Source organism: Erythrolamprus reginae, chromosome 2, assembly GCF_031021105.1.
Source record: "Erythrolamprus reginae isolate rEryReg1 chromosome 2, rEryReg1.hap1, whole genome shotgun sequence".
Taxonomy (NCBI): domain Eukaryota; kingdom Metazoa; phylum Chordata; class Lepidosauria; order Squamata; family Dipsadidae; genus Erythrolamprus; species Erythrolamprus reginae.
Genome location: NC_091951.1, coordinates 337,938,874 through 337,957,178, shown reverse-complemented (window position 1 = coordinate 337,957,178; position 18,305 = coordinate 337,938,874). Strand labels below are relative to the sequence as shown.

Sequence of the window (18,305 nt, the reverse complement as noted above, 5' to 3'; positions counted from 1 at the left end):
CCTCTCCTTCCCTCTCCTCCCTTTTTCCTTTCCTCTTCTCCTCTCTCCCCTCTCTACTTCCCTCTCCTTCCCTCTCCTACCTTTTTCCTTTCCTCTCCTTCCCTCTCCCCTCTCCCCTTCCCTCTCCTCCCTTTTTCCTTTCCTCTTCTCCTCTCTCCCCTTTCTACTTCCCTCTCCTCCCTTTTCCTTTCCTCTCCTTCCCTCTCCCCTCTCTCCTTCCCTCTCCTTCCCTCTCCTCCCTTTTTCCTTTCCTCTTCTCCTCTCTCCCCTCTCTACTTCCATCTCCTTCCCTCTCCTCCCTTTTTCCTTTCCTCTTCTCCTACCTTCCCTCTCTACTTTCCTCTTCTTCCCTCTCTCCTCCTCTTCTCCACTTCCCTTTCTCCTTTTCCTCTCTACTTCCCACTTCTTCCTTCTTTCTCCTCTTCCCGTAGCCTTTCTGCCCTCCCCTCCCCTCCTCCACCCCACTTCACTCCACTTCCATCTCTCCACTTCTTTGTTTCTTCCATATTTCTATTTTCCTTGTTATATATAAATTTCTATTTCCCTACAAAGTACAGAATTTATTTATTTTATTTATTTATTGGATTTGTATGCCGCCCCTCTCCGCAGACTCGGGACGGCTAACAACAATGGTAAAAGGCAACATGTAACAATCCAATTTAATAAAACAGCTAAAAACCCTAATTATAAAAACCAAACATACCATGCATAACTTGTAATGGCCTAGGGGAAGAAATATCTTAACTCCCCCATGCCTGGTGACAAAGGTGGGTCTTGAGTAGTTTGCGAAAGACAAGGAGGGTGGGGGCCGTTCTAATCTCTGGGGGGAGTTGATTCCAGAGGGCCGGGGCCGCCACAGAGAAGGCTCTTCCCCTGGACCTCGCCAAACAACATTGTTTGGTCGACGGGACCCGGAGAAGGCCAACTCTGTGGGACCTTATCGGCCGCTGGGATTCGTGCGATAGAAGGCGGTTCCGGATGTATTCTGGCCCAATGCCATGTAGGGCTTTAAAGGTCATTACCAACACTTTGAATTGAGACCGGAAACCGATTGGCAGCCAGTGTAGGCCGCGGAGTGTTGCAGAAACATGGGTGAATCTAGGAATCCCCACGATGGCTCTCGCCATATTTTCCAGGTATCGCCTCTTTCACATACAACTTTACATTTTCTTAGAATTACATTAGAAGGAAATAAACTTAATATCTGTCTCAGAGGTCTTCAAACTTGACAGAATAGAATAGAATAGAATTTTATTGGCCAAGTGTGATTGGACACACAAGGAATTTGTCTTGGTGCATATGCTTTCAGCGTACATAAAAGAAAAAGATACATTTGTCAAGAATCATGTGGTACAACACTTAATGATTGTCATAGGGGTCAAACAAGCAAACAATCAATATTAATAAAAACCTTAAGGATACAAGCAACAAATTACAGTCATACAGTCCTAAGTGGGAGGAAAAGGATGATAGGAATGATGAGAAAAACTAGTAGAAAATGAAGTGCAGATTTAGTAAAAAAGTCTGACAGTGTTGAGGGAATTATTTGTTTAGTAGAATTATGGCGTTCGGGGAAAAACTGTTCTGTTGTCTTGGTGTGCAGTGCTCTGTAGCAAGGTTTTGAGGGTAGGAGTTGAAACAGTTTGTGTCCAGGATGTGAGGGGTCAGTAAATATTTTCCCTGCCCTCTTTAAGACTTTTGGACTTCAACTCCCAGAATTCTCCAGCCAGGATATCTGGCTGCAGAATTCTGGGAATTGAAGTCCACAAGTCTTAAAGTTGCCAAGTTTGGGTGCCCCTGATCTATATGAACAATGTGTTGTTTGGGTGACCTCTTTTTTTTTTATTAAATATTTCTTGATTTTGTTTACCCTCAACAGCCACTATAGATTTTTTTTCTTGCTTATTAATTTGGTTTTCTCCCCCATTGTTTTTATTTTGGTGGCTACCTGCCACCATTGCATTTGCGAGATGGGTGGCCTTATAAACAGAATGAAGTTTTAGAATTCACCAAGGAATCCCAGTCTTCTATCTATTTCCTTTAAATGCTTTTATAGTATGGAATTCCATAAAGCAAATTGTTTCTGGACCTAGGGAAGTTATTTGGCTTGCATTGTAAAGTATGCAATGTAGCCTGCCTACAGCTAAGCTGTTTCTTTTTAAAGAATTGCGTTTTTCTTCAGGTGCGCTGGACCGATGTGTCATGGGAATAACGGCTGTTGAAATCCTGAATGCTTGTGATGAAGCCGTACCCGCTGCAGTTGATTCTCTCAGCCATCCAGCTGTCAACTTAAAGCAGGCCATGACCAGACGTAGCCTCGCTGCACTAAAAAACGTGGCTCACCAGAAGCTTCAAACACTCGCTACGAATCTCTTGGCATCGGACTCCTCTGATAAAGTAAGAGCTTAACGTTGTTCTTTTAAGAAGTAATTGCTGGCTGCATCTCAGTACAGTGCAGAAATGTCGCTTCTCTGTGCTGGTGAGAAGACAGTCTTGATCAGGGGTGGGCAATTAATTTTGCCATAGGGCCGCATGAGAAATTGGGATGGTTTTAGAGGGCCGGATTAATATAATTAACTTAGTTCTACCCAATACTGTATATTATTGTGTAGAACTGAGTTAATTATATTATAATTATAAATTATAATTATATATTGTATTGTATTGTATTACATTACATTACATTACATTATATATATATATAATTATATATTATATTATATATTATATATTATATATTATATATTATATTATAATTATAAATTAGTTGCTCTTTCTTCCTTGTTCCCTCCATTTCTCCTTCCTTCCTTCCTTCCTTCCTTCCTTCCTTCCTTCCTTCTTTCCTCCCTCCCTCCCTCCCTCCCTCCATTTCTCCTTCCTTCCTTCCTTCCTTCCTTCCTTCCTTCCTTCCTTCTTTCCTCCCTCCCTCCATTTCTCCTTCCTTCCTTCCTTCTTTCCTCCCTCCCTCCATTTCTCCTTCCTTCCTTCCTTCCTTCCTTCCTTCCTTCCTTCCTTCCTTCCTTCCTTCCTTCCTTCCTTCCTTCCTTCCTTCCTTCCAACCTCCACGGGCCAGTCACGCACAGCAGGTGGGCCGCATCCGGCCCGCGGGCCTCCCTTTACCCAGGTCTGGTCTTGATGAAGGTTGCAAAACGAGGAGATGAAAAATCCATCCTTCTTTTCTCCTTTGGTCCAACACAAGCAATTTTCCATTTCTAGAGCTTTTCCCTAGAATTCCAGGGATTGTTTGATTGTTTGTTCGTTTGTTTATTGGACTTGGACTTGTATGCTGCCCCTCTACGTGGACTCGGGGCGGCTCACAACATATCAATAAAAAACACAATATATAAAATACATCAAAATCCAATTAACATAAATAATTTAAAATATTCTAAAAAAGTTAAACATTTTAAAATCATTCATTCAAATGCACACTACGAACGTCCTACATATTCAATGGCCAGAGGCTAGTGACCCCAAGCCTGGTGGCATAAATACGTTTTCAGATTCTTACGAAAGGCAAGGAGGATGGGGGCAGTGCGAATCTCTGGGGGCAGCTGATTCCAGAGGGCCGGGCCCCCCACAGAGAAGGCCCTTTCCCTAGGCCCCTCCAACATTGTCTAGTTGACGGGATCTGGAGAAGGCCACTCTGTGGGACCTAACCGTCTGCGGCAAAATTATTTTTACGATCAGGTTCCATTTTTTTAATAGTCTGAAATTATTTTAAATTCCTTTGTAGGACTTAATTACCGAACATAATCAAGTAAACTTAAACATACACTCTGTCTGTTTACACGCACATTGCACATGTGCTCATGAACATCTTCAAGTCACAAAATCCACGTAGTTTTATTGCCAGCATGTTCTGAAGGAGCTTGCCATTGCTTTCTTCCTAGGGCTAGTGAGACTATCTGGCCCAACATATGCCTAAGGCAGGATTAGAACTCAGACTAATCACTGTAGCGCTATACCAGGGATCAGCAACCCACAGCTGTGGAGTGGCATGTGACTCTTTCATCCCTCTTCTGTGGTTCCTTGTCACTCAAAATATGCATCACAACTGCCAATGAGTGATACCCACCGATGCACAATTTATTAACCTTTTCCATCCCTGGTAGGCCAACTATGGATAATTCCAAGAAAAGAGATTTTTCAGAAGAAAACAAAATATTTAATTCTCCGGGTCCCGTCAACAAAACAACGTTGCTTGGCGGGGCCCAGGGGAAAAGCCTTCTCTGTGGGGGCCCCGGCCCTCTGGAATCAACTCCCCCCAGAGATTAGAATTGCCCCCACCCTCCTTGCCTTTCGTAAGCTGCTTAAAACCCACCTCTGCCGTCAGGCATGGGGGAATTGAGACATTCTTTCCCCCTAGGCCTTTACAATTTATGCATGGTATGTTTGTTTGTATGGATGTTTAGTTTTAATAAATAAATAAATAAATAGATAAATAAATAAATAAATAAATAAATAAATAAATAAATAAATAAAACTAACTAACTAACTAACTAACTAACTAACTAACCAACTAACTAACTATACGTACTAGTTTTGTGGCTGCCGTGGAAATAGTCAGGCATGGGAATATTTTTGTGGTTCCCAGTGTTTTCTTTTCTGTGGAAAACAGGGCCAAATGGCTCTCTTGAGTGTTTAAGGTTGATGGCCCCTGTACTATACCAAACTGGCCTTTAAAACACACACTTTTACAGAAATAAGCTTTACACCATCCTTAGCTAATTTATTTCTGTTCTAGAACAGGCTAGGTCTAGATTGTTCCCTGTTTTTCTTGCTCTTTTTCTTTGTTGTTTCATTTCCAGCTATTTCAAAGGCAAAATCTTTTCTCATTTCACAGAGGGCTGATGTTTTACGGATCATGGGAGCAAAATCATATCATACTCAGGAAGGTCTCCTTCTGAAATTTAGAAAGGAATTGACACTCCATAACAGGAGTCTCCAACCTTGGCAAGGTGGTGTTGTGGTTGGCTCTGGGCCAGCTCCTGCAACAGGGAATATGGACGTTGGTTTAGGGGAATCCTCAGGGTCACAGAGACTTGTATTATTGCCAGCAGCTTCTGATAGGGAAGATTCATTGCCAAGGTCAGATAGTGGGGAAGCAGATTCAGACGGAGAGATGGGTGCAGCCAGCCCATTAGTTAATGACTCCATTAGTGAGTCATCAGACTCAGGAGGACGATCGGTGGATAGATGCCTGAATACACAGGCTTATGACAAGAAGGGACCAACTGCACAGGTACCATTGGAGATAAGGGAGAACACCTGTTGCTGAGGCAATTAGGTTAATGGGGTTGATGATAAATTACGGGCGTTGGGGAGTGCGCATGTGGCCGTTTATTCGTTTGGAGAAGGATCATTGCCAAGATTTGGACTATTCCAGGATTTCTGTTGACTCTTTGGACAATTCACATTTAACTCTTGTGGACTCAAAGAAGGAGGAGTTGTGAGGAATCACAGCTGCCTTAATTTGTTCTCTTTTGTTCCTGCTTTTGACCGCATTCCAGGACTGTGAGAGAAATTTGACTCTGCTTAAACGTGTGTGCTTTTAACACTGTTTCAGATAAACTACTTTTATTTATTCTGGCCAGCGTGTGTGTGTGTGTTTGACTTTGCATTCCTCTCTCACTGGGGGCTATTAACGAGAAGCCCGACATAACAGTTTAAGACTTGTGGACTTCAAGTCCCAGAGTTTTGCGAGTTGACGTCCACAAGACTTAAATTTGCCAAGGCTGGAGAGCCCTGTTCCTTAGGACTATGAAGGCAGTCTGGTTACACAGTAGTCACTTTGGGAAGAAATAGATCCACTTAACTGTTTGGAATTTGGGCTGTAGATTAGAGGCTTTAGATTGTCCAGAAGAAAATATAACTTTGTTTGTCTTAAACAAACAAAGGAGAGGGGTGGCATACAAATCTAAATAAGTAAGTAAGTAAGTAAGTAAGTAAGTAAGTAAGTAAGTAAGTAAGTAAAGTGATACCTTGTCTTACAAACTTAATTGGTTCTGGGACAAGGTTCTTAAGGTGAAAAGTTTGTAAGACGAAACAATGTTTCCCATAGGAATCAATGGAAAAGCGATTAATGCGTGCAAGCCCAAAATTCCCCCCTTTTGCCAGCCGAAGCGCCCGTTTTTGCACTGCTGGGATTCCCCTGAGGCTCCCCTCCATGGGAAACCCCATCTCCGTACTTCTGTGTTTTTGCGATGCTGCAAGGGAATCCCAGCAGGGGAATCCCAGCATTGCAAAAACGAGCATTTCGCTGGCAACGGAAGTAAGGAGGTGGGGTTTCCCAGAGAAGGGAACATCAGTGAAATTGCAGCATCGCAAAAACACTGAAGTTCTCAAAATCCCACCTCCGGACCTCTGTGTTTTTGCGATGCTACGATTTCACTGAGGCTCCCCTCACTGGGAAACCCCACATCTGGACTTCCATTGCCAGCGAAGCACCTATTTTTGTGCTGCTGGGATTCCCCTGCAGCATCGCAAAAATACAGAAGGGGTGGGGTTTCCCATGGAGGGGAGCCTCAGGGGAATCCTAGCAGCGCAAAAACGGGTGCTTCGCTGGCAACAGAAGTCCGGAGGCGGGGCATCCCAGTGGCGGCGGTGGGTTTGCAAGGTGAAAATAGTTTGTAAGAAGAGGCAAAAAAATCTTAAACCCCGGGTTTGTATCTCGAAAAGTTTGTATGACGAGGCGTTTGTAAGACGAGGTATCACTGTATTTGGGCCAATTGTAACTTTGCAGAGCTTTCTATCTAGCATAATATTTTGCTACAATCTGAACAATGTGGGAAATGCAGAAATATAGAGGATGGAATTTAAAAATTCTGAGCTAATTTGTTATATTGACGCAAGAAGGTTGATAAAAATCTAAAATGAATCCACATGCCCCTCTTCCTTTTATTAGTATTTCACTGTCTGTTGTCCTTCATACCCCACAGGTCAGAATTTACCTGCTGTTTTATGAATTTACATTAGTAAATTGTTTTTTTTTATGAACTCAATGCTGTCAAAGTTTATAATTTTTTTAAAAATAAATTAACAAGTGCAAGAAAATATAAATAGATATTGGGGCATCATGTATTTTTAGAGAAAAACACTTCTTATTTATTCTTCTAGTATTTCAGTTGTCCAGACAATAGTGCTACATAGCAGTATGCATTTATTCTGTATTTCAACATGGTTCAGAGCTCTGGCTTTTAAGAGTCCCGGTTTCTGGCTGTCCCCGTCTGCCTAAGGAACCTGTAGAAGCTAGCTATAAATCAGATGGTTTTAAGGGAGTGGAAAAATCATAAATAAGGCTTGGCCTCTGGCAGAACAAGACACTGTCAGTACCATGGAGAGCTCACCATGAAAGATGACAGGTTGGATTCATTCTTCGGAGAGTAGCTGCAAACTGAGACCTTTAAGAAACCCCACTAATAAAAACATGAGCGTAAGCAATGCCCTGGTGCGTTGGATCATTGGCCATCTAGTCACTCTGTTTTACAGTGGCCAATTAAATGCTCCAGGAAGCCAAGTAGCCTCTCAGAAGATGGCTTTTGGAGGCAGTCACATTCATTGGTGTGACTGTGCCAATTTAGTAACTGCTTCGGTAATCATGTGCTAATCGTGCGCTAATCAGCTGAGAAGATATAAGTGAGTAAAGAACGGGGGGGGGGTGGGCCCACCTGATGGTCGGAGGCAACCAGTTTGTTCCCAGCTGATCATCGGAGCTAACAGTTCTCCCAAACTGATAGAATACCAACCCTGCGGAAAGCCATGAAGACTAAGATCCATTGAACTCCATTACTTCCACGAATTGGTCCAATTCTTTTATTTTAGAAACATAGAAACAGAAGACTGACGGCAGAAAAAGACCTCATGGTCCATCTAGTCTGCCCTTATACTATTTCCTGTATTTTATCTTACAATGGATATATGTTTATCCCAGGCATGTTTAAATTCAGTTACTGTGGATTTACCAACCACGTCTGCTGGAAGTTTGTTCCAAGCATCTACTAATCTTTCAGTGAAATAATATTTTCTCACGTTGCTTTTGATCTTTCCCCCAACTAACTTCAGATTGTGTCCCCTTGTTCTTGTGTTCACTTTCCTATTAAAAACACTTCCCTCCTGAACCTGATTTAACCCTTTAACATATTTAAATGTTTCGATCATGTCCCCCCTTTTTCTTCTGTCCTCCAGACTATACAGATTGAGTTCATGAAGTCTTTCCTGATACGTTTTATGCTTAAGACCTTCCACCATTCTTGTAGCCCATCTTTGGACCCGTTCAATTTTGTCAATATCTTTTTGTAGGTGAGGTCTCCAGAACTGAACACAGTATTCCAAATGGGGTCTCACCAGCGCTCTATATAAGGGGATCACAATCTCCCTCTTCCTGCTTGTTATACCTCTAGCTATGCAGCCAAGCATCCTACTTGCTTTTCCTACCGCCCGACCACACTGCTCACCCATTTTGAGACTGTCAGAAATCACTACCCCTAAATCCTTCTCTTCTGAAGTTTTTGCTAACACAGAACTGCCAATGCAATACTCAGATTGAGGATACCTTTTCCTCAAGTGCATTATTTTACATTGGAAACATTAAACAATTTATTTTTTAAAGTGAGCCAAGCTAGTATCCCTCATTATATGTCATAATGGCCATATAATATATAATACATAATTAAGTTTTAAAAAATATTATATAACCCCCAGTTTTGTCTTTCCTTGGGCTTAAAGAGATTAGCCTTTTCTGAAGTTTCAGCCCGCTGTGTCATTGAGGGCCTCCCAAATCTATGGTGGCTTATCCTCAGAATTGGGGCTATTAGATAATGACGAAGGGCAATGCGGAAGACCAGAAGAGAGCACTGAGGACAACTATTGACTGACCTTTTGAATTTCAATACTGCTGAGCTGATAACACTTTTGCATTCAGCCTCTGCTTGCAGGAGTATGTTTTAACTCCACTCTAGGGAGCTTTAGGGTTCTAAGGAAGGATATGGGGACTTTTAGAAACATAAGCAAATGCATATACTATGGCTTTGAATTAAAAAAAGGATGCATATCCACACCCTTTTAGCTTAGGCTGGGATAAACTCTATCTAAAACACTCAAAAAAATTGTCTTGAGCTTGACAGACTAAAGCTCTAACTCTTGATATGTTGAAATGTAGCCTGGGGTTCATCATATTCATCATTTTCTGCAGGAACTTTGTAAGCACCTGATTCTGGAGACATAACACCATTCTGATCTTTTTCAAATATTTAATTGCTTCGCCTGGAGGGGCTGAGACTGTGTTGCAAGCAGTGGGTGTTAAGCCTTACTCAAACTTAAGAGCATCATTAAATTACTAGCATCTTAAATAATTGACTCGGTTCAGCAGTTGGTTTGACCTAAGCTGCTTATCACAATATTGAATTAAAATGTAATTATTCCATTGCAGCTGATTCTTCCTTTCTTTGGATGCAGTAAAGGGAATCTTTTGTGTTCCGGTAGAAATCTTTAAGCAGTCTCAATCTCACTGAGAAAAGCCTTTTCCTTTCAAGTTTTCCGTTTTGGTATTTTTAGACTTCTGAATAAGCAGTAGATTACTTTCAGCAGTTTTTCCCCCCACGTTACATTAATTCAATTAATTTGTTCAGTTTGATTCCAAATTGCACTGAGTGGCCCTCAGTGTAACAAACAAAAACAAAACAAAACATTTTTTTTTTAAAAAACCAAACCCCCAATACCAACAATTTTAAAAATCAGCAAAACAAATAAGAAGCATTTAACAAACAAGATGGTGATTCCAATCAACATCAAAACTCAGGAATGTTTCTTTCTAACCACTCTAATCCAGGGTTTATAAGAATAGCCGAGTCTTCAAGGTCCTGACAAAGTTCCAAGTAATATATCTTGTTCAATGAAAACTCCGAGGCAGGCATATTCCTCAAATAACGTTTTATCGGGACATATCAAATTGGCACAAACTTGGTGGAAAACCGGCTCTTAAGTTCCCACCAGTCTTATACTCAATTAATGTTGTGGTTAGCTCTGGCCCAGCTCCTGCCCCAAGGACTGTGCGGGTGGATGTGGGTGAAACATCCAAATGTCACAGGCCTGTTTTGCTGCCGACAGCTTCGGGCACCAAATTATCCTCTGAAGAAGGAAGTGACTGTGAGATGGGACCTTCAGAGGGGGGCCTGGCAGGCAGCCCAGGAAGAAACCAGTCATCATCTTCCTTATCTTCGATAGACTCTGATGAGGAAACTGTAATAGACCCACGCATGCGTAGAGCTATGCATAGAAGAGAACAGCTTCACAGGTATTACAGGAGATAATAGAGTCCACCTGGGATTGGGCAGTGTGGAAGATTATCTGATCATGCTTGTGGAGTTTGCATTGCCATTCTGGATTTTCCCAGGACCTTGTGTTTGGATTTCAGGACTCTGACCATAAATCATAGTGAGTTTACAACGTCTGAAAAGGAATAGCTATGACGAAATCACAGCTACTGGTTAATGGACTTAAGTTTGTTGTTTTTGTTATTTCACTGCATTCAAGTTTGTTTGTTTTTACAAGTGAGCCCTTTGAATTCAAAAGAAGGTTTTTCTTCTATTTTTCTTTGGATAAAGAAACTATTGTTGCCTTGTCCTGTGTGTGTGTCTGTTTTTTCTACTTTTACATTTAATTGAAGGCTCATGTTAGGAGCCGGCAGAACAATTAAAAGTAAAACTTGGTCAGTTCCCCCCAGAATCTCCAGTCAGCAGGTATTCCAGTTGCTAGGTAACTTCAGTCTCCACCTTTCGAACACCTGCAGGAACGCCCTTGATTCCCAGGGAAATAATTTTATTTAGGCTATAACACCCCAGCTATCTCTCTCTATACAAACACAAACACGCCGACAGACACACACACCATCCCTGGCCCCTTAGCTCCAGGCTGTGTCAGTCCTGAAGCAATGCATAGTACAGTGATCCCCCGATTATCGCGAGGGTTCTGTTCCAAGACCCCTCACGATAATCAATATTTCGGGATGTAGTGGTGCGGAAGTAAAAACACCATCTGCGCATGCGCGCCCCTTTTTCCATGGCCGCACATGCGCAGATGGTGGAGTTTGCGTGTGGGCGGCGGGGAAGACCCGGGGAAGACCCAGGGAAGGTTCCTTCGGCCGCCCAACAGCTGATCTGCTCCGCAGCGCGGCAGCAGCGAGGAGCCGAAGATGGGGTTTCCCCGTTGCCCAGGCAAAGGGGAAACCCCAAGATCGCTTGCCCGTTCACCCGCCTGCCCGGCTGCTCGCTTGCCGCTCGCTTGCAGCGCGGCAGCAGCGAGGAGCCGAAGATGGGGTTTCCCCGTTGCCCAGGCAACGGGGAAACCCCATCTTCGGCTCCTCGCTGCTGCCGCGCTGCCGAGCAGATCAGCTGGTGGGCGGCCGAAGGAACCTTCCCTGGGTGCCGCCTGCCGCTCGAGAGCAAGAGGGGGAGAGATAGAGAAAGAGAGAGAAGGAAAGAAAGAGATGAGAGAGGGAGGAAGAGAGTGTGAGAGAGGAAGAAGCAAGATAGTGTAACAGATAGAGAAAGAAAGATGAGAAAGGAAGGGAGTGACGTCATCGGGTGGAAAAATCGCGATATAGCGTTTCGCAATGATCGGGATCGCGAAACTCGGGGGATCACTGTATACCCTTTATATTGTACCTCATGTATACAATGAAATTGGTTCAAAGTGAAGAGAACTCTCCTTAAAGAAAAGCTACAAAAATAATAGATTTTTTTTTAATTGGCCAAGTGTGATTGGACACACCAGGAATTTGTCTTGGTGCATATGCTCTCAGCGTACATAAAAGAAAAAAGATACATTTGTCAAGGATCATGTGGTACAACACTTAATGATTGTCATAGGACTCAAATAAGCAATCAGGAAACAATCAATATTAATAAAAATCTTAGGAAAAAACAACAAGTTACAGTCATACAGTCCTAAGTGGGAGGAAAAGGATGATAGGAATGATGAGAAAAACTAGTAGAAATAGAAGTGCAAATTTAGTACAAAGTCTGACAGTGTTGAGGGAATTATTTGTTTAGCAGAGTGATGGCGTTCGGAAAAAAACTGTTCTTGTGTCTAGTTGTCTTGGTGTGCAGTGCTCTGTAGCGACGTTTTAAGGGTAGGAGTTGAAACAGTTTGTGTCCAGGATGCGAGGGGTCAGTAAATATTTTCCCCGCCCTCTTTTTGACTTGTGCAGTATACAGGTCCATTATGCGACCTTGGGATGCAGCAATGGTCATAAGAATGCACTGTTTGTCAGGCGTCTGAATTTTGAGCACATGGTCATGGGGATACTTCAAAGGTCGTGTTAAAAACAGTCATATGTCGTTTTTTTCCAGAGCTGTTTCAACTTTGAACGGTCCCTAAATGAACTGTAGTAAGTCAAGGACTATATGTATTTAATAGCCTCAGAATTTTGTTTCGACCCATTGCTCTTGGATGCCAACAATTCACCATAAATGACAGTGCCATAGATATTTGAAGGCATGATTATCAAGGATTCTACAGTTCCTCATTATATAAATATCAATCAACACGTATTTCAGATAATGTGGTGTTTTTATTATTTCATTAACAGAAGGTTTTAGGAACTGAGATGATCAGATATCAAGCATAATTACGGTAGAATTTCTATGTTCTTTGGAACAAAAGACCTACTTTGCTTTTTAACAGCAGGACAGTAGAGGGCATTAGAGGTCTACTTTTTGTTAGATTCATAGTTCTAGAGATTTTAGATATTTTATATAGATGTTTTATTTGCAACCCCTCCACACACCTGGCTATATAGATTTTAGCCAGGTTTAAAATCGATGAAACCCACCTGTGTAAAGCTGGGAAACAGGATTGCTAGTAAACTCCAACATTACTATTTTTCTATATTACATCTTTGGATCATTTCTTCCACAAGCTTAAAACTGAAAAAACCCCTGAAATGTCAGAATAAAGCTTAAAAAACCACTCCGTGTGCCTTTCTAATAATGTAAAATACTAAAAGGCTTAGTAGGTGCGGGGTGCAATATTTAATATTATATAGATGCTTAAGAGATTGCTCATATAAATCACCATTAAGGAAGTAAAATCCTATATATGATTCATGGCTTTCATTTTTAATTTTCTTTCATTTTTTTCCCTCTTTCCTTTGGTTTTTATGCATTTCAATTCAGTTATTGCAATTTACCATTAAAGTTTCATAGGTGAAGCTGCTTTCACGGGTAATTGGAGGTGGGGTATCAGAGACATCCTCAGTTCTGCTCTTAGAGTGATTCTAATTATTTTGGAACCGGCTGAGACAATCCAGGCATAGTAGGAAAGGGTGTATGCCCTCATTGAAGTGGATCTCCACTCTCTAGGTCTACAAAAAATGTGTTTGTTTGTTTCTTTAATATGCTTTGAATTTATTTGTTTGTTTGTTTATCAGGTTATCCATCTAGGGGTCTGCTGCCTGTGTCTAAAAATTCTTATTTGTTTCTGCATTTATTATGTGTTTCTTTATTTGTTTATTTGTTTACTTACCTACCTACCTACCTACCTATTTAATTTGCTACGTATCTGGTGGATCACTGCTGTTTGTGTCTAAGAATTGATTTTATTTTTACTCAATGTTTTTATTTTTATTATTTCTATATTTCTATGTTTGTTTGTTTAATATGCTACTTATGTAGTGGATCACTGCTGTCTGTGTGATAAAAAATGATTATATTATTTATATTTATATTTATACTTATACTTATACTTATATTTAATATTTATATTTTTTCCATTTTAATTTTCATTACTTCTATTTTTATTTCCATTTAATTATTTATTATCATGTTACCCATCCTGCCTAGAGTCGACTCTAGGTGGCTTACTATCCAAATGCAACATCAAAATAATAAATATTAGCACCAAAATTGATTTTTATCTCGGTGCCTGGAGGCTGTGGTACGCTAGATAAGAATGAACAGGCTTCAGCTCAACCCTAGCCAGATGGACTGGCTGTGAGTATTAGGGCATCCGGGATCTGATGATTTTTCTATCCTTCACGCTGGATGGGGTTGTAGCATTCCAGACAGAATGGGGGCACAGCTCCTGACAGAAGAATAGGGGAGGGGGGCAGCTGCGACTGGAGGTTGTTGTAGGGATCAGAACACATTACACATAGCTGTTCATCGTTCAGTCCCATCCCAAGTGGTTTACTGCAGTGCTTTCTAGCTGACACTTGCCTCTGAAGAACATCTGGAATTTCAGTTAGTCCAAAATGCAGTGGTAAGGCAAGTATGGATGTTTAGTACAGTGATCCCTCGTTTTTCACGGGGGATGCGTTCCAAGACCACCGGCGAAAGACAAAAAACTGTGAAGTAGAGATACAGTGATACCTTGTCTTACAAACTTAATTGGTTCCGGGATGAGGTTCTTAAGGTGAAAAGTTTGTAAGACGAAACAATGCTTCCCATAGGAATCAATGGAAAAGCGATTAATGCATGCAAGCCCAAAATTCACCCCTTTTGCCAGCCGGAGCGCCCATTTTTGCGCTGCTGGGATTTCCCTGAGGTTCTCCTCTATAGGAAACCCCACCTCCGGACTTCTATGTTTTTGCGATGCTGCAGGGGAATCCCAGCATCGCAAAAACAAGCGCTTCATTGGCAATGGAAGTCCAGAGGTGGGGTTTCCCATGGAGGGGAGCCTCAAGGAAATCCCAGCAGCACAAAAAACGGTGCTTCGCTGGCAACGGAGGTCCGGAGGTGGGGCACCCCAGTGGCGGCGGTGGGTTTGTAAGGTGAAAATAGTTTGTAAGAAGAGGCAAAAAAATCTTAAACCCCAGGTTTGTATCTTGAAAAGTTTGTATGATGAGGCGTTTGTAAGATGAGGTATCACTGTACTATATTTACAACATAAATATAGCATTAAAAAACGTAAAAAGCATGGTACCCCCCCCCCCCCCACCACTGATGCTGCTCGCCCCTCCGCTGCCTGCCCCTCACCCAGCACTCCTTTTTAACCTGTGCTTTAAACCAGGAAAGAAGGGGAGGAGACGTGTATGTGTGTGTGAGAAAGGTTTTGGGTGGCTAGCGGCAGCGCTCTATCCTGCTCTGTCCTCGCAGTTCCTGCGCCGGGCTCTCCTCCTCTGGAGTGACGACGGATCTTCCACCAGCACTGTGTAAATGACATTGCTGGGCTCAGGCAGCGGGGCAGTGGAAGAGGAGGCAGCGGCAGCAGAAGCGAGAGGCTTGCTGTCAAGCCCAGCAGCAGCGAGCAAAGCTGCCTGCCTGGGGAAGTGCTGCGTTTGAAAAGCTGCGGTTTGGGCACGGGAGGAGGGCGGCTCGGGGTTCCTCTCTCTCTCCTCCCCCTTTGCTGTCGCCTCTTCTGTGGGTTGCTTCCCCCTGGCAACCCACAGAAAAACCCGTGGTGTCCAAAAAACCACGGAGTATTTTTTTTAATTAATATTTTTTGAAAACCTGTGGTATAGCCTTTCCCCCAAAGTATTGTCTACAGCAGTGTTTCCCAACCTTGGCAACTTGAAGATATTTGGACTTCAACTCCCAGAATTCCCCAGCCAGCGAATGCTGGCTGGGGAATTCTGGGAGTTGAAGTCCAGATATCTTCAAGTTGCCAAGGTTGGGAAACACTGGTCTACAGCATCCAGGTCACGGTTGTCCCAAAGGTGCTTTTTCAAGAGGCAACAGGACTTTCTGTTTTTTCTTTTGAAGACGTTTCGCTTCTCATCCAAGAAGCTTCTTCAGCTCTGACTGGATGGTGGGGAATGGAAAGATTGGAAATTAGTTGGCTGGAAATGAGTGAAGTAAAAATAAGTAGGCAATTACATGAACGAGTCTACTTTTCCTGACCGTTGGGGCTAATTTTCAAAAGATGCCTAGGAAGTACAAGCTTCTTATACATTCCAGCTTTCCGTTGTGTTTTTATTCTTACAGAATGTAAGGTGCCCACACCCAGCCCAATGCATAGGTAATTATTTGGGGAAAAGAAATCTGATCTTTAATGGAGATTCCCAGTTATCCAAGTCATGATTTTCCCAAAAGTGTTTTTTGTTTAGAAACATAGAAACATAGAAGTCTGACGGCAGAAAAAGACCTCCTGGTCCATCTAGTCTGCCCTTATACTATTTTCTGTATTTTATCTTAGGATGGATCTATGTTTATCCCAGGCATGTTTCAATTCAGTTACTGTGGATTTATCTACCAGGTCTGCTGGAAGTTTGTTCCAAGCATCTACTACTCTTTCAGTAAAATAATATTTTCTCACGTTGCTTTTGATCTTTCCCCCAACTAACTTCAGATTGTGTCCCCTTGTTCTTGTGTTCACTTTCCTATTAAAAACACGTCCCTCCTGAACCTTATTTAACCCTTTAATATATTTAAATGTTTCGATCATGTCCCCCCTTTTCCTTCTGTCCTCCAGACTATACAGATTGAGTTCATTAAGTCTTTCCTGATACGTTTTATGCTTAAGACCTTCCACCATTCTTGTAGCCCGTCTTTGGACCCGTTCAATTTTGTCAATATCTTTTTGTAGGTGAGGTCTCCAGAACTGAACACAGTATTCCAAATGTGGTCTCACCAGCATTCTACATAGCGGGATCATAATCTCCCTCTTCCTGCTTGTTATACCTCTAGCTATGCAGCCAAGTATCCTTCTTGCTTTCCCTACCGCCTGACTGCACTGTTCACCCATTTTGAGACTGTCAGAAATCACTACCCCTAAATCCTTTTCTTCTGAAGTTTTTGCTAACACAGAACTGCCAATGCAATACTCAGATTGAGGATTCCTTTTCCCCAAGTGCCTTATTTTACATTTGGAAACATTAAACTGCAGTTTCCATTGCTTTGACCATTTATCTTTCATTTTTTGCTTGAAGACATTTCACTTTTCATCCAAGAAGCTCCTTCAGTTCTGCCTGAATGGCAGAGAATGGAAGGATTTAAATTTCTATTCCAGTTTAAATCCTTCTGTTCCCCACCATTCAGCCAGAATGGAAGAACCTTCTTGGAGGAGAAGTGAAATGTCTTTAAGAGAAAAACAAAAACAAAAGGTCCAGCTGATTTTTGAAAAAGCACCTTTGGAATTTCTGATCTATCAGTTAAGTGTTCTGTCGGGGTCTCTGGTAGAATCCTCCCAAAAATGCACAGATACAATTTCAGACACACACACGTTTGAAAATTCAAAACAATGTTCTTTATAATGAAAATTCACTGAAACCAAGCCCTCTTTTGGTATAGCAAAGAGCACTCGTCTCCAAACAAACTGGTAATTTATACAAGTCCCTTATCACTTCTGTGATACTTAGCTTGCAGCTGTGGGGCAATTCACAGTCCTTCTTCTTTCACAAAGTGAAACCCACTTTGCCCTGGTTTAGTTTCAAAGCGGGGGAAAATCAGCACACAAAAGTCGAAGTCAGCAAGGCAGGCACGAACACAAGGATCAGATAATCCTCCACAATGGCCAAACCCACAGGCTGCTATTTATAGCAGCCTCACTAATGACCACAGCCCCACCCAACCACAGGTGGCCTCATTTTCTTTGATAATAATCTCTCAGTTGTTGTTGCCTATGCATCGCTCTCCGCATGCGTGGCTGTATCATTAACTCTTGTTCTGAATCCAAGGAGCAGCTAGATAATTGATCTCCTTCTGAGCTGTCTGCCACACTCTCCTCCTCCCTGTCACTCATGTCTTCTTGGTCAGAGGAGCCTTCATCAGCAGATTCCACCGGGGGGCAAAACAGGCCTGCAGCATGTGGATGTTTCCCCCACATCCACAGTCCTTGGGGCAGGAGCTGGGCCAGAGCTAACCACAACAGTTAAGTGGGGTGTTTTTTTCACCCTTTCCAGTGCCTCATGATTCCCTGCCCTTTTCTTTGCAAGATTTTAGACATGGTTTGTCTCTGCTTTTTTTTTTTAAGGCTGAGAAAGAGTGACCAGTCCACAGTCACCCAACTGGCTTTGCACCTGAGGCAGGACTAGAGCCAGGGATGGGTTCTAATTTACCTTGCTGCTGGTTCCTCCCGTGCTTTGTGGGTGTATCTCATGGGCGCTCTTGCGCAATACTGAAAATTCACAATTTTTCTTTTTTTTAAAAAAAGCCAAAAACAAGATGGTGATGCATGTGCAGTGCCTGAAACTTTGCCATTTGTGCATGCACAGTAGAAAAAAATTCTGAAAATTTTTCCAAAAAGAAATCCCCCCCCCAAACAAAAAATCCCCCCCCCCCAAAAGAAGAGATGATGGCATCCACGGACCGGCACTGACAGAACCAGTTCTGTGATGTCATCATGATGTCACCAGTGGTTTGCTACCA

The 18,305-nt window shown here is 42.4% G+C and overlaps 1 protein-coding gene across 1 annotated transcript in view; it reads left to right on the top strand.

Annotated features, from left to right (window-relative positions):
* Nucleotides 1-18,305, top strand: part of WDR7 (WD repeat domain 7) — a 390,669-nt gene that overhangs the window by 57,102 nt on the left and 315,262 nt on the right. Inside the window, exon 14 of the mRNA XM_070743517.1 lies at nt 2,183-2,397. Within this exon, the coding sequence (XP_070599618.1) occupies nt 2,183-2,397 (215 nt within the window). The remainder of the gene's footprint in view (nt 1-2,182; nt 2,398-18,305) is intronic.